The sequence below is a fragment of the Antechinus flavipes genome, chromosome 3, assembly GCF_016432865.1.
Source record: "Antechinus flavipes isolate AdamAnt ecotype Samford, QLD, Australia chromosome 3, AdamAnt_v2, whole genome shotgun sequence".
Classification (NCBI taxonomy): domain Eukaryota; kingdom Metazoa; phylum Chordata; class Mammalia; order Dasyuromorphia; family Dasyuridae; genus Antechinus; species Antechinus flavipes.
The window spans coordinates 317,454,041-317,469,795 of NC_067400.1; the positions used below are offsets into that span (position 1 = coordinate 317,454,041).

The 15,755-nt window shown below is 34.4% G+C and overlaps 1 protein-coding gene across 5 annotated transcripts in view; it reads right to left on the reverse strand.

The window, feature by feature from the left end:
* The window catches only part of KPNA1 (karyopherin subunit alpha 1), a 76,450-nt gene that overhangs the window by 18,399 nt on the left and 42,296 nt on the right, over positions 1-15,755 (reverse strand). For all 5 annotated transcript variants that reach the window (XM_051985397.1, XM_051985401.1, XM_051985398.1 and 2 more), the window contains 2 exons: positions 8,572-8,671; positions 7,156-7,250 (listed from right to left, as the gene is read on the reverse strand). In XM_051985397.1, the coding sequence (XP_051841357.1) occupies positions 7,156-7,250; positions 8,572-8,671 (195 nt within the window). The remainder of the gene's footprint in view (positions 1-7,155; positions 7,251-8,571; positions 8,672-15,755) is intronic.

Genomic DNA, 15,755 nt, shown 5'->3' on the forward strand with positions numbered 1-15,755 from the left:
TTGAATTTAGGTTCTGCCACCTACTATCTGTGAAACAGTAGTCAAGTAAAAAAGGAGGCTCATATATTCAGTGTGAAACAATTAGTATTGGATATGGAACCAAAGAATCTGATTTTGCCACTACTTAATACCTATATGACTTTAAGGTACTGGGTTTCTTGTCCTGTAAAAAATGAAGGGGCAGCTAGGTGGTGCAGCTCAAATCTGGCCTCAGACACTTAACACTTCCTAGCTGTGTGACCCTGGGGCAAGTCACTTAATCCCAATTGCCTCAGCAAAAAAAAAAAAAAAAAAAAAAAGAAAGAAAGAAAGAAAAAAGGTGGGGATGGCCTAGATCAGTTACATCAAATTAAAATAAAACTGGATTCTTGCTGGCCGCACAATGACTCAGAAAATCTCAAATTAACATTATCTATGTTGAATTATATTTTTAGTCACTTTGCTAAGCATTTCTCAATTACTTTCCCAATTACAACTGGTTCCTCCAATGGGATTATGAGCAACTTTCAAGTTTGATAACCTCTGACTTAGATGATCTCTAAGATCACTTTTACTTCTAAATCTATGAGCCTACTATGATCTTGAAGTAAGTCTAGTAGTGGTATAATAAACATTCTTTGTTTTCTGAAATTGGAGCAGAGAACACGGGTATTAACTGATTGGTATATCTGTTATTATTGCCTTTTAATATAGGATACAGTTCACTCCACTTATGGAGGAAATTTGTATTTGTATTTGAGCTTGTTTTCACTGAGGGTGATAGATTATTCCTGTCAGTATCCAACCAATTTATTATCACATTTGCCCATGTGTAAGAAGCATGTTTATTTGTGTTGCCTTTACTTTATTGCTCATACAACATTTTAAATCTTTGTACAATATATAGCTTTCATTCCAATCTTTAATCCAACTTTGAATAATTTTGCTTTCTTAATCCTCGATCTTTTAAACTTTTCAATACCTCTTCAGCAGCTAGCAAAGCTAACAACACCATTAATAGTACCTCTTTCTTTGACTTAAGGGATTATTGGACTCTTATGGTTCTTGTTTCTTCTCAGTTGATTTCCCCCAAGATCTTGTTTTTGGGCCATTTTCTTGTTTTCTCCTTTTTCTCTCCTTTTCCCCAGACTCTTATCCATTCCCATAAAGTGACTTTAACACAGATGCTTTCTAATCTTTACCTCTGGCCTTAACTTTTCTCCTGAGCTCCAAGACCAACATTTCCGACCACCTAGTGGATCACTTTGCCTGGATGTTCTACTGGCATTCAAAAACAGCAGATTTAGAACCAACTCCTCATGTTTTCCCCAAACCTCTTTCTTCTACCTTCCTGTTTCTGTTAATAGAAATACCATATATATTTTTAAAAATAGTATTTTAGAATTTATGAAGACCTGCCCCTAAATAACATTTTATAGAGGCAGAAACTGAGGCTCAGGATAGTGAAATGTCCATGTTCCCATAGTTAGTAAACTAACAACATTCTCTTTGTCACTCAATTGCCCAGTTACTGCTAATCACTTAAGAGTTTGGTGTTATTCTTGCTTCTTCCTATCCTGCATGCATGCTATATGCAGATCAGTCTCTAAGATTTATCAATTTGTTCTTTATAGTAGCATAATGAACTATAATTTTCTATTTCCATTGTCATTATCCTCTAGTTTCAGGTATCATTTGGTAGATTACCACAATAACTTCCTAATAAGTTACCATACCTGGTGATTAATTTTTCCCATATCCAAATGTTACTTTTTGACTGGGAAGTCAAAAGGACTTACGAGTTTTTCATTACCTCCTCCACAAAAGACAAACTCCATAGTCTAGTTAGGTCCAATCTATTTTTGCAAGTTAATTTATATACTGTGCTACAGCCAATACAGCTTATTCCCTAAATTGATCTCAAACTTCCACCTCGATTTGTCTTTACTCATGTCACCCCTTTAAAAAGAGAAATGTATTCTTCTCTATCAGCTGAAATCTTACCTATCATTAAAAGCTCAGTTCAGGTCCTCTATTCTCTAGAATTTCTGATTCTTCTAGCTAAAATTAATTTCTAAGTCCTCTGTACTCTTAGTTCTAATTCTTAAGCACTTATAGCATTATAATATTTGTGGACATATCTTATCCTCCTACTAGTCCACAAATTCCTTAAGACAGGGACAATGTTTTATTTTTCTCTGTGTCTGGCACATCATAAGTTTTAAATTATGTATGCTATTAATTTTTAAAATGGGAACAAAATTTGAGTAATATCTGAAAGCAATTCCAAAATTCAATCTTTTTTTTTTACAGTCCTAGGCAAAACTATTAAATCAAATACTTCTAAAGTTTAAAAACATTTAAGTATGATGAATAATAAATCTTCAAATGAACAATTTCCTTTAAGAACTTGTATTTTAAACAAATAATCACCTGCAGAAAAAAAAGAGCAGCCAGAGTAACTTTTACTATTCTTATTTTGATTATTTTATCTCTTTTGTTCTCTAGGGCCCAGTCTCAAGCTTTTGCAATGTTCTAAGTCTGGCACCATGTGGAGGAGAACTAAACAAGCCATCAAGCAGTAGATATTTTCTGTAGCTTTTATTTGCCGTGGCTCCACCTCTCATCATGAGGAGGTTACTAAAACCAGCTACAACTGGAGGATTTGTGGGACATTCTTAAGAATTGATGTTTTCTCTTTCTCCTTCTCAATCTCTACCCTCCTAAGTGATGGATTCTTTTAAGAGAGGGAAAATGAGAAATCCAAAGAAGGTGGAGTACTTCTGACCTCCCATCAAGTTTCCCACTCCATGCTGAAGTACGCCTGGTCCCCCTTCTCCATTTGGATCAGGACTCTTGCTGGCCACCTTGCAGGTCTCACTGTTTTCTAGCAAATGCTAGGATCACTGGTCGCCCATTTTACATCAGGCTCACCTAGAGAGCAAGTGAAAAGAGAGTCTCATATCAGAAAAGTAAACCTAGACATCAAACCCTGCAGAGAACAGTGCCTGAGCTCTGAGCAACCTTCCAACAAAAGCAGAAGGACCAACAGAAAGGGTAAGAAAGGACTTACTGCAATTTATTGCATTAAGTCAGGAAAAGGGAGAGTCAAAGGGAAAAACAAGTCAATCTTATTAAATTCATGATTTTAAGATGCAGCACTTCTGTCCAATGTTTGGGGCTATAAGATAATTTACTTCTGTTTTTAGCTGCCTTTTATAAAGTAGGCATAATAAAAGCACCTCACTGAGCCAAAGAAATTGTAAGAAATGACAGGTCCAAATTGATAGTCATTAAAGAGATGAACTAAGGAAATCTAGGATGAGACACAGCTCAGGCATCTCCAAGAGAACACTATACCATTTCAGTACTATCTGCATTTCCTAAATGGGGGAAGCTAAATTTTAGTATTCTAACCTGGCATACCCAGCCTCCTCCTTTTAAAAAGCTGATGTCTTCAAATACTTGAGCTCTTAGTGCCACTGAACTAAAAAATACTCTTCTATACAAACAATGATGTTACCAACCCTCCAGATTTTATACCATATTAATGATCTAATATGGAAGAGAAGCTACAGACTGGTCTCTCTCAAGTAATAAATTGGAAAAGGACACAGAACTACAATGTCCAGTATAAATATGTCTGTCTTCTGTAATTAACTGCTTTTCCCTTAGGTTCTGAACATTTCACTGAGTGATTCCTCCTAGTTAGACCAAGTGGACAGTGAGGAACAGCTCTCTAGCAATATCGCATTCCTATCTCTTGCTCTCCTCTGCCTATGGGGATAGGTTTTAGAGACAGTCCCAAAGGTAAAGTAGAAACCAAATTTCCTTCTGAATTTGGTCAGAGTGCAATGTGGCTCCCTAGCCAAAAGGTAGGAAGACTCAAGGACAAGTTGCAACCTAAGGTTTTTTCAAACAGCCAGGAACTCATCAAGCCAGTTGGTATTCTACTCTCCACAACTTTATATCCAGCCATCCCCACCTCCTTTTAGAGCTTCTTCCCACTTGAATAAATGGCAAGGCATCGGTTCTTAATTTGAAGTATCCTCACTCCTCTCCTCCAGAACTTTTTTCCATTCTAAAAATAGTTTTGCTTATCCCCATATGTCACATTGTGGAGAGAAAAAATTTGTGCTCTGGACACAAAAAGGAAAAGTGGGTAGAGCTCAACTGCCCTATAATTAACAAGGGCCCTCTCTGCCTCTTTTTCACTCCAATGATAATTAGCATTCTTTGGCAGCCAAGTTACACTGGAGATGCTCTTACAGGGTGATAGAGCTGCCCAACAGGTTAAAAGTTTCCCTAATAAGGATTTCCTCTTGGTCTTCAAACTAATAGAATACCTCATGAATTAAAGGCTGATGTGGGATGAAAATGCTATTGCAATTATTGCGTATGAATACTCCCCAGTATAAAAATTTTTTCCCATTCTTAGCCTTAGTCATTCATACATTTGTCTAATATATCTAATTTAAGGAAGGAATCTGGGTGCTTGCTTAGAAAAATAACAAAAAAATTGGGTTAAAAGTCTAAAGGAAGTTTTTCTGGGGCTCAAATATCCAGAAAAATCTGAGCAGATGATGATGAGGTGTTATAGAATTATGTGATCTAGGGGGAAAATAGCTGATAATAGAATTATGCTGTGCTTTTCTGTTATTACTAGAATCTAAACAGAATTGTCTCACTCTGGGATTGCCTGATTCAATTTAGGGCTATAAAATCTTTGTGCCACATTACAGCGCTGAATTCTGAACCTACTCATAAAAGCTAATTCAACTAAGAAGAAATTCGGCATTGCCCTGGCATTCTTAATTCCTAATATGGAAGAAGAGAGGTTTTTTCACATTATAATCATGGACAAATCAACTCAGTTTTTCCACTTTCCCTACCTCCCTCATCCAATTAAAAATATCATGCAACAGACTGCAGTAAAGTTCCTTTTTTGGTTCCTTTGGTTTCCTTCCCAGAAGGTTGTTTGAAGCTCAGGCTCTGTTCTCTGCAGTATTGGTTGTCTGGATTTACTCTTCTGATATATGCCTTTTCCTTGCTCTCTAGATGTTCTTGATATACAGATAGCCAATGACCATCCTGGTCTTTGCCAAGGACCAAAATATAATACAGGAATCGTCTAATAAAACAGTCCTAATCCAAATGGGGATTGGGTGAATCTCAAACTGGAACGGGAAACTTGATGGAAGGTTGAAGTACTCTACCTTCTCTTGATATCTTGTTTTCCCTTCTTGAAGTAATTCATCACTGAAACAGAGTAGATGAGAAGACAGAAAGCGGAGATGGGAAGAGATTAAAAAGAAGAGACATCTTGAATATGTTTTACAAATTTCAAAATCATAGTTCTATGTATCTATACAATGCTCTGAACAGTGAGAAATATGGAGACCAGCAGCACGTGAAACTTACATAAATGACTGCAATTTACCAGCTTGTTTCACTCCCCATGAGGCATAAGTCTTAGATCAATGCAGAATCCTGAGATCATGGACTGAATTGTCAAATAATAGAATTTATCAGTCAATGTGCTTAATTTTTAAAAAAATAGCCCAATGTACAAAACAGACAGCAAAATAAGTGAAAACTATTATGAATACCATTTTTTGCTCTTTTAGAAACATGTTTACTATGTTCTTAGTAAACTCAGATCTATATAATTCAACATAAAAAAATCTGGTGATTTGACACTTTGCTAATTTTTTAAGGTAATCACCAAAAACTCCAAAAATTGGTTTGAAGACCTTTACCAAATGCTCAAAAGTAACTCCAAAGGCTACTGGGAGTTGTGGCATTGTTATTTCTTTCAAATTCTGCTACAACTGGGAATACATTTAATAAGTCAAATTTGTCAATTCAAAAGAAATTCAATATTAATTGATCTTCTAAGTTTATCATATTAGTAGATAATTAACTCCCTGGAGGTAGAGGTATATGTTTGTGTGCATGTGTTCTCAAATGAGAACTGGTATTCTTCTTTCCTAAGTCGGCTCTTCCTTATAATTAATTTTCTTTTTACCACCATCGTTCACCTAGATTACCATTTACTCCTCTCATGTGTTGTGACCTATCAGTTACAAGGGATTTGTACATCTCATAGCCATTTCTTGTATCCATCTTGGGTTCCACTGCCACCATATAGGTTCTTATAATACTTGCCTGATCTATTTTATTATCTTATTTACAGATCCTCCTACCTTTACATTTTCCTCCTTCTAATCTATTTTTCACATCAGAGCCAGAATAATCTTTCTTATGTCAAGATCTATTCAACAACTAAAAGTTTTCAGTGGCTCCCCATTGCCTATAAGTTCAAATTTTTCTACTTCCAAAATATGTCATCCTCCTATTTTTCTATCCCAAATCTCAACTCTCTATTGTCTTTGGTTTCTGTGCAACTGAACTACTTCTGCTCCCTAAATTTATGTGATACCTTTATGCTTCCAGAAGTTTTCCCATTAAACTGTCTATTCCTAGAATACCCCTATGACTTATCATATGGCACTTCTTTAAACCCAACTCAAATAAAACCTCTTCCAGAAAGACAATTTACATCTAACAGCAACAATCGCCTTTCAGACCTCAAGTACTATTTTTAAAAAATTATTTTCATGTGATATTGTTCATCTGTGCTGGTGTCTTAAGCTCCTTATAAGGCTATATGCTCCAACTCAGGAGTCACAGATGATTTAAAATTTACATCTTTTCCTAGGATCTAATACATAGTAAATGCTCAATAAATATTTGTTATTGCTCTTGTATCATGCATGGATTGCAATATTGAAAGAAAGCTTCTTTCAATAGGGAAATATTCTAACATGGGAAGCCAGAGTTTCCTGATGTTGCTCTAACATGGTCGGATCAAAAATGCGAAGTAGCCATTAATAACTCAATAAAAATAATTTTGAATTGATTTTTATGTCTGTGATAACTATGAATCACAGATAAGGCACTACAAAAATGTGTTCCATATGATAGAGTTTCTTCTATTACCAATGTTTCTTAAGGATTTAGTCTTTTCACTGTACAAACTTATCAACTCAAAAAGAAATTAACTCAGTGACTGAAACTGATGTGTATTAGCAAAACCATGTAATAGTTTTCAGTGTGTCAACAGTGTTCTTTCACGCCAAAATAATATTCAAAAAAGTGAAGAAAATTCCATACCTGCAATGTACAATTCTCTTTTCGTTTGAGGAACTCCACAAACCTGGCCACCACTCCTGGTGTGCTGATGACTTCATCAATTGGCGGATTAGGTTCTGTTTCCCCACCCCAACACACACACACACAAAAAAAAAAAAAAAAGGAAAAAGTTTAACTTTTAATTTTAATATACATATTTATTAGTAGTTCCAAAGTACTCCATAATGTTTCCCTCATTTCTTTATTCTTCCCTTTATGAGAAAAGTTTGCTACCAAATGAAATACATTTTATACTAGCAATGAAGTTTTATCAAATAAATGCTATTCAATTTTTATCAACATAAATCTAAACTAAAAAGTCATAAATATAGATAATCATATATATAGATATAAAATCTTAACACCAGAACAAAACTTAAGAGGTAATTTTATTCTAAACCCTTGAACTCATATGTGATGGTCATTACTATTATCAGAATTACAGATCTAGAGTTGGAAGGAGGCAATCTAATCTAATCCCTTCATTTATGAGATGAAGAAACTGAGGTCCAAGATGTCAAGGTAAGTTAAATCACAAACAGATTTTAATGCCCTGTTCCTTTGACTCTAGAAGCAGATTATCATGGTCTCTAGAAACTCATCTTGCAAGATCACACCAACCTGAACTCCAACTCCTCATTTAGTACTCTTTGCCATTAAGATTGCTCCACTCTGCTCACCCTTAAAAGAGTGGAGGGCAAATATCAGAGATCTCCGTAGATCCTCCCCAATTTCACCAATTTTATGCTTGATGATATCTCCTCATAAAAGGTGTAAAAATTCTTAGCATTACCCACTAATGAAGATTTTCTTCTAGCACTGCTATTGTTTCCTTGAGAAAGCATTTATTTTCTTCCTTGTTCTGCACTGTGATCTTTATTGTTCCCTCTAAGATTCTAAGATTTGAGTCAGGGATATAATCTTACTCAACTCTAGTTGATTATGTGAAACTGACCAACACCACAAATTCAAGATTACCAAAACCTTTGACAAACTGACTAAATCAGTACTTTCTTTTCTAAACTAGCCACTTCATTGTCCTTTCACATGGTCTCTATCTCTGTCTCTTTTTTTATCTTAAATGAAAAATAAGGACTAAGGCTAAAGGAAGAGCCAAAATTTGAGTTTGTCAAATACTACTCCAATCAGGAAATGGTCTTTTATGCAGTATATTAGAAATGAAACATTTTGGTCATTATTCAGTCTAATTAAAGTGAGAAAAATTAGATTTTATAGTCTATGCTTATGAATAGATTATATAAATTATATGAAGTTTTTCTTCTGATAAAAAGATAACTAAAGATATGCTGATATAGTAAGGAATGTGCTCTTTAATATTAGTCATATTATGGAACTATCTATAAAACATATACTTGCAATAATAGATTCATAACCCACCTTTTGAAAGTAATTTTCTAAACTTCTGGGTTGCTGAAAGTTGCTGTTCTGGGCTATTGGAGAATATCATTTCAATCATATCAGAGGTAATGACACCACCCTGGAATAACACAAAACTCATATATAATCAAATGAATATACTAGTATAGGTTCACAAAAATAACTTTTTAAGAAAAATTTTAAAAGTATAGACAATGCAACAATGGACAAGCACATGGAACCAAGTTTAGCTTGTGTTTTAAATTAAAACATATATATACATATATAACAGAAATGAATTCAAGTCCTGCTTCTGATATAGATAGGGCATATAACCGTAGGCAAATAACTTAATCTCTTAATGTTCTAGATATACTTAAAATATTATAAATTGTTAAGAAGCTGCTGATCTTCTGTTAAAAAATTTCTCTATTCAATAGTTTCCTTTATGAATGAAATCCTAGACCTATCCTTATCCCTATCCTATCATTTAGGTGGTCAAGAAACCTTAATGAAAGACACACCTTAGGAAGTGACATGCTAAGAATACTATAAATTGTAGCCATCAAAAAACAATAGAAAGCAAATAAGTATAAGTCAGATGAGAACATTCAGGGAGGTTTCCTTCACTTTAATAGTTACAGTAAAATGACCCTATTTTTCCAATTACAGTTCTATTATAAAAAAAGGAAAGATGTGTCCCAGACTCCTCTCTACTTAACAACCTAACAGGTTATAACACAATTACGTGTCCTGTCTCTCCAATTAGATTGTGAAGTCTTTGAAGACAATTAGTACAAATGTTATTTATGTTTATACCCACTAACACTAAACCCAATACCATGAACTTAGAGTAAGCTTGATAAATGCTCAATAGATATATAGTCATTTGAAAGGTTTTTGGAGGAATTGATGTGAAACATTTGTCAATTTTTTTTTCTGAGGCAGTTGGGGGTTAAGTGACTTGCCAGGGTTACACTGATAGGAAGTGTTAAGTGTTTGAGACCACATTTCAACTCAGGTCCTCCTGACTTCAGGGCTGGTGCTCTATCCACTGAACCAACTAACTGTCCCTCAAAATTTAATTTGAGTATTTATCAGATTGACATGGTGGTTTGTCAAGGTTTCAGGCTTTAGGACTTCTAAATGAACTTTGACATATACAATAATTGATTACATACAGTAAGAATCAATCATATTGTCCAGGCAATACTTTTCTTGTGATTTATATACAACATATCTACCTGTAGTTCAATGAGGTCACCTCTAAACGGTTATCTTTTCTGTGTGGTGGCACAAATGAGCAGTCTATTTAGAATCACTGAAAATGCTGAAGGCGACTCTCAAAATCATCTTTTTAGAGTTATAATACATGAGACACCTTTTTAGAGGACAGCTTTCAAAATTACATCTTGTTCTTCTTAATATATTTTTTAAAAAACAGTAGACAACAAAAAATACAATGATTTAAGATAATTCTGAAGGACTTAAAAATGAAAAATGCTATACACTTCCAAAAAAAAAGAACTGACGGAATCTGAATGCAGATCAAAACATGCTTCTTTTTACTTTGCTTTTCTTAGTTTATTTTTGGTCTGTTTTCTTTCACAACATAATTAATATGAATATGTTTTGCATGATTGCACACGTATAACCTATATCAAATTGCCTGCCTTCTCAATGGGAGAGAAGAAGGAAGAAGGGAGAAAAATTGGAACTTAAAAATTTTTTTTTTAAAAAACGAATGTTAAAAATTATTTTTACATGTAATGGGGTGGGGTGGGGGGAGCTAAACTATTAGTTATTTTTTTAAACAGTAGAAAATAGAAGTTTAATGAGCAGGCATCAACATGCTTGGCTGACTTAATCCCCCACATGTCAAGAGACTTCTGAAGAGCCTGCTTCCATAGAAGCATGATGACATGAAATGAAAATGCCTTAGAAAGTCCTAGACCACTAATAGACATTTTGTACTGGCTCTGGTATGTGATGAAGAGGTCTTTTTGACTGTTTGTGAAGTCATAATTTGGATGCATTCAAAGAACTGTGGTTATATTTGGTTTGATTCCTTCATGACTGGTACTATGGTGAAAAATAATGCTATGAAGAGCTTTGGGGTGCTTCTTATTTGAAGCCAGGAAACATCAGAACAAGGGCCTCTGGCTCTATGATCTTCATGAACTTCAAAATATCAGAGGCCAAAGCCACCTGGAGGTCTAAAAGTAAAGTTCATACTGTGTTTATCAGAAAATCATTCCGTCATCATCATGGAAGCTCCAAGGAATAATGTTAATGATAAGCCCAGAGATAACTAATATACAAGACACATCCAGAGGCTATACCATATTTGGAATTGAACTTTGCATGTCCAAATGCTATGAAGAGATCAAGATGGAAACCACTTTCCCTAGGACTCACAGTAAATATACAGAGGACAGTGTCCTCTCCTCCAGTTATGGAGTGAAAATATATACATTGCTGATCTTGATGTCTCTATAAATTAAATGTGCTCTTGTAAGTTATTTTATGTTAACTGATTAAATGTAAATGAAGCATTAATCACTAAAAGTATGGAAAAGAGGATACACCAAAAAATGGAGGCTTGAACCAAATATATTAAGAGAAAAACATCCTCATACTCCTTCAGTAATATCAGAGTAATCTAGAACTCTCAGCAGGAGATACAGTCAGCATTGTTCTGGAAGAAGCCAGAGAGTAGTAAGCATATTATCTTATCTGGGATGAAATTTTGCCCTTTGAATGTACTTATTATTTGAAAGGACCCTCTTGGGAGAAATTTTTTACTTATGATTTAAATTTCTGCATGTCCTGGATTTGGGGCTCCACTTGAGAACTGTCAATTTCCCCTTTTGCATTTCAGACTGTAAATGTATACTTTTTCTTCTTTTTTCTGGTATTTGTTTCCTTACAAATTAGGTTTCTTTGGGATGATTCTTGTAGATAGATCTTTGTATGTTGTGTTCTTAAGTGTTTTAAGTACTTTACTATTAATCCTGTAAACTATTGAAAAAAAGTCTTGTGCCACTAAAATTCTGATACCGTATTGAAAAAATATTTATATTTTCTTTTTGTATTTAAATAGACTGATTGCTTGTTTTATTTTGAGACCTCATATACTACAAAAGCCTTAGAGCAAGGTTTGCCTGACTTCTAGAAGTCCCAAGTATCAATGCTTTATACACTGATAATTAGTTGGCATATCTCACCTAAAGAATATGTAATTAATTACATAACTAGAAAGATGTGGGGTCTGCTGTCAAAAACAGTTTACAAAAGACTATCTGTTCCCTTTCTATATTATGATTAAGAATGTTCTTTTTACACATATTATTCTAAAAAAAATTTTGTTAAGATGAAAACAGGAATATAGGTCAGTAATTATTGCTGTTCTTGATTGCTTTATTTTTTTTTTTTGGTAATAATATTCCAATGTCAATGATAAGGAAAGTAATTTGTTTTAATATTGATAGCTCTTTTCTCACTTTGCCAAGTCTTTCACTTTCATCCTTGAAAGGTCTCAAGACCACGTGGCTTATCTGGTTCCCCAACCAAATTTCTTACAAACTTGGCTTTCCTTCTAATGTTTGTTTCACACTGTTTAATAAAATGACGCTCATTTGTATAATTATAGTCAAAATGTAAACAATTCCCACAACAATTTGTTTACTTTTCTTTTATCTCAGCTGTAACTGAGAGGAACACTGAAGTCTCATTTTTTATTATTTTTATTATCATTATTTTTACCTAGACAATTGGGATTAAGTGACTTGCCCAGGGTCGCACAGCAAGGAAGTATTAAGTGCCTGAGACCAGATTTGAACTCTGGTCCTCCTGACTTCAGAGCTGGTACTCATCCACTGTACCATCCAGCTGCCCCTGTGACCTAGATGTTATCCTCACTCTCCATTTCCAATCAATCCACAGGTCTTAGAGATTTTACTTACTTAACATTTTTAACATATGCTTTTCTCTTTCCTGGCACAGGCCCTCATCACTTCCCACCTGGGCTATCCCACTATTCTACTGTTGGTTACCCTGTTTGAAGTTTTCCTACCCAGTCCATCCTCCAGTGCTATCCCTCTCTTCATTATCTCCAAATGATCCTATAATCTCTCTGTCCAAACTCCAGAATATAAGGCAGAAGGACCAATGTATTACCATTTATATTTCCTTGTAATTTACTTCATGCTTCCTTTATGATTTAGATGTAAAGGCTGTCCAAACTCCAGAATATAAGGCAGAAGGACCAATGTATTACCATTTATATTTCCTTGTAATTTACTTCATGCTTCCTTTATGATTTAGATGTAAAGGCATTTTAAGTTGATACTGATTTGTTGTCCATGCTTTCTTTCAACATAATATAGTTGCCTTATTTAACCCTGTTTTGAATGTTTGTTTTATTACTCTGTAAAATTAGCACTCGCTGCAATTCCTGCTTTTTTTGGTTTTACTTGATAACAATTTTTTCCTAGTCCCTTGTTATTTTAGGACTTTGTTTTAAACATGTACTTTTTGTAATTAACATATTTGTAGGGTTCCAATCTGTCACTCTTTTTCATTCTATTGGGTCATTTAATCTATTCACAATTAAAATCATAACAGTTGGGCTTATATTTTTCACCATGTCTCTAAAATTCCTTTCCCTGCCAAATTAGGATGCTCTTCTCCCCATCTTTTGGTGAAACAGTCTCTTTGGTTATCTAACCTTAATCTACAGTTTAAGATGGCCCTATTCCCACTGGCTCTCTCTCCCCTCACCTTAGGAGTCCCCCTAAACTTCTGCCTCTTATTAGCCCTTTTCAAGTTCTTTTTTCTTGCTTTTATTTTCTTCTTAAATAGTAAAGAATCCTCCTTCTCTCACCTTGTTTTTAGTTTAAAAATTTCATTATATTTTTTTTCTAAACTTTCTTGCATTCTTTTCATTATTTGTGTTCCCTGACTATTTGAAATATGTTTTTTGTTTCCTGATCTCTAAACTTTAGTCCGCCTTTATTCTGTTACTGAACAGATAAGTGGCACAGTAGATAGAATGCCAGTCCTAGAGACAGGAAGACTCATCTCAATATTAAACCCACAAAAACATTTGTAGGCAAGTTATTGTGAAATTCAGTCTATAATGTTCCAGATATGCTTCCCTAACATCACTTTTATCTAGACTTTTATTTTGTCATTTTCTATGTGTATGTTTGGAAAGAAATGCCTGAATAGTCTGTTGTTATTTTGTTGTCGTCTTTGGTTGCTATATTTGTTTACCCTTCTGGTATTTCTGGCTTCTGGGTTGCTTAAGAAACAATCTCTTCAGGTCTTGTTTTTTTCTCCCCTTGAAATGATTTAAGTTTTGATAGAATGTCCATTTTTTTTTTTTTAAATGCATGGTCAGCCTCAGATTACTTATTATTTCCATCTTGAGGACTATTGCTCTTTGATACACATTGCTTAATTTCCTTCTGGATTTTCTAGTGGATGCAAATTAGTCATGTTTTAATCAAATTTCCTTCCCTTTCTAATTTTTAAGGTCTTTCTCCTGGGTGCTTTTAGAATTCATTATTTTTTCCATAGTGTCATTAGGCTAAACAACTATAGATACTGTAGTTTGGAGACTAGGGTTTTGTTTTTAGAGGTGATTATTTTGATTGCCACTTTTCATTTTGTCTTGTCCTATTCTTCTGCAGAACCTCCAATACTTAAATAGACTCTAAATATTCTGACTTCAAGATGAATATATTTTGCTTGATTGGTGATCAAGTTTTCTTTTAATACTGACTTTTGCCTCTCTTCTTCCACACTGTCTCACTTTTGCATATTTGAATTCCCAATCAATTATTCTTTCTTTTTGTTTCTTTGGTTAACATTTGCCACAATGGACTGAAATTTTTCTATTCTGCTGTGTAGGCCATACATTCTGCTTTCACAATTCTTATTTCTTTTAAATATATTCAAGAACATTCTGCAGAACTAGCTCCATACTCTCTTCAGAATTTATTGCCCTCCTCTGCCTTATTCATTTTTCTTCACTTTCGTTGTCTTATTTTTGTAGATGGTTTAACTTTTTCACTTGATCCAGAGGTAATATTTCCATTTGCCATTAATCTTTGTTAGTTTATCTTCTTATTAATCTTATTCAAGATCCTTGAATTTATTATCTCCTGAAAGCTTAAGTAACTATAACTGCTCTTTTATTTTTATTTTACCCTATTATAAGTAACTATAATTGCTCTTTTATTTTTTATTTTATCCTATTACTCACACTTTCTTATTTTCCTTCTCCTTTGGTAGCAATTTCAGATGTCAAAATGCTTCTGCTTCTTTCCACAGTGGTCATAGTCTTGGTCTCATTCCTGGGTAATTTCTCTAAGGACAGAATTGGCACCAGCCTTATACTGGTCTCTTTTCCTTAAGTTTTATGGAGTGTCACACATAGTCGTATGCACACACCAACCTGCCCTCCCCCCCACCCCCCTTTCCCTTTTTTCTTATTTTTTTGCAGGGTTCAGTAACACAGAGCATAATTATGTTGCTATTATAACATAGTAAATTTCTGCCATTGGAATCAAACTCTATAGCTTTGAAAGAAGAGGACATATGAATAAATGTGTAGAGCTGTGTCCTGTTTTAAGTTCACTGACCTTGTTGCAACCATGCTGCCAGAAATGAGTGGTAGAAAAGGGTGTTGAGTATGTTAGGATTTAAAGATTAGTTGTTCATGAGAGTTTCTACTTTGGGTTCTTGGTGTTCTAGATCATTCAGACAGCTGAAATGGCTTTATGTCTGGCACATAACATGTATTCTATTCTGGAGAAATATGAGAGACTGTGAGGATTAAAGAAAAATGGCTAGTTTTTCATATTGGTAGTCACGTGATCTCTATGCTTCTGCTATTATTTCTTAATGGCATTTCAAAAGAGAGACGCCAGATTGTTTAGGTAAATTCTTAACGAAAAAAAAAAAATGAAATTGGGAGCAGCTCGGTGGCACAGTGGATAAGAGCACCAGCCCTGAAGTCAGGAGGACCTGAGTTCAAATCTGGTCTCAGACACACTTTTCCTTGCTGTGTGATCCTGGGCAAATCACTTAATCCTAATTGCCTCAGCAAAAAAAGAAAAAAGAAAGAAAGAAAGAAATGAAATCAGTACAGGTTTGATAAAACACTAGAAGGTCATATTCTGTATGGAATAGGAAAA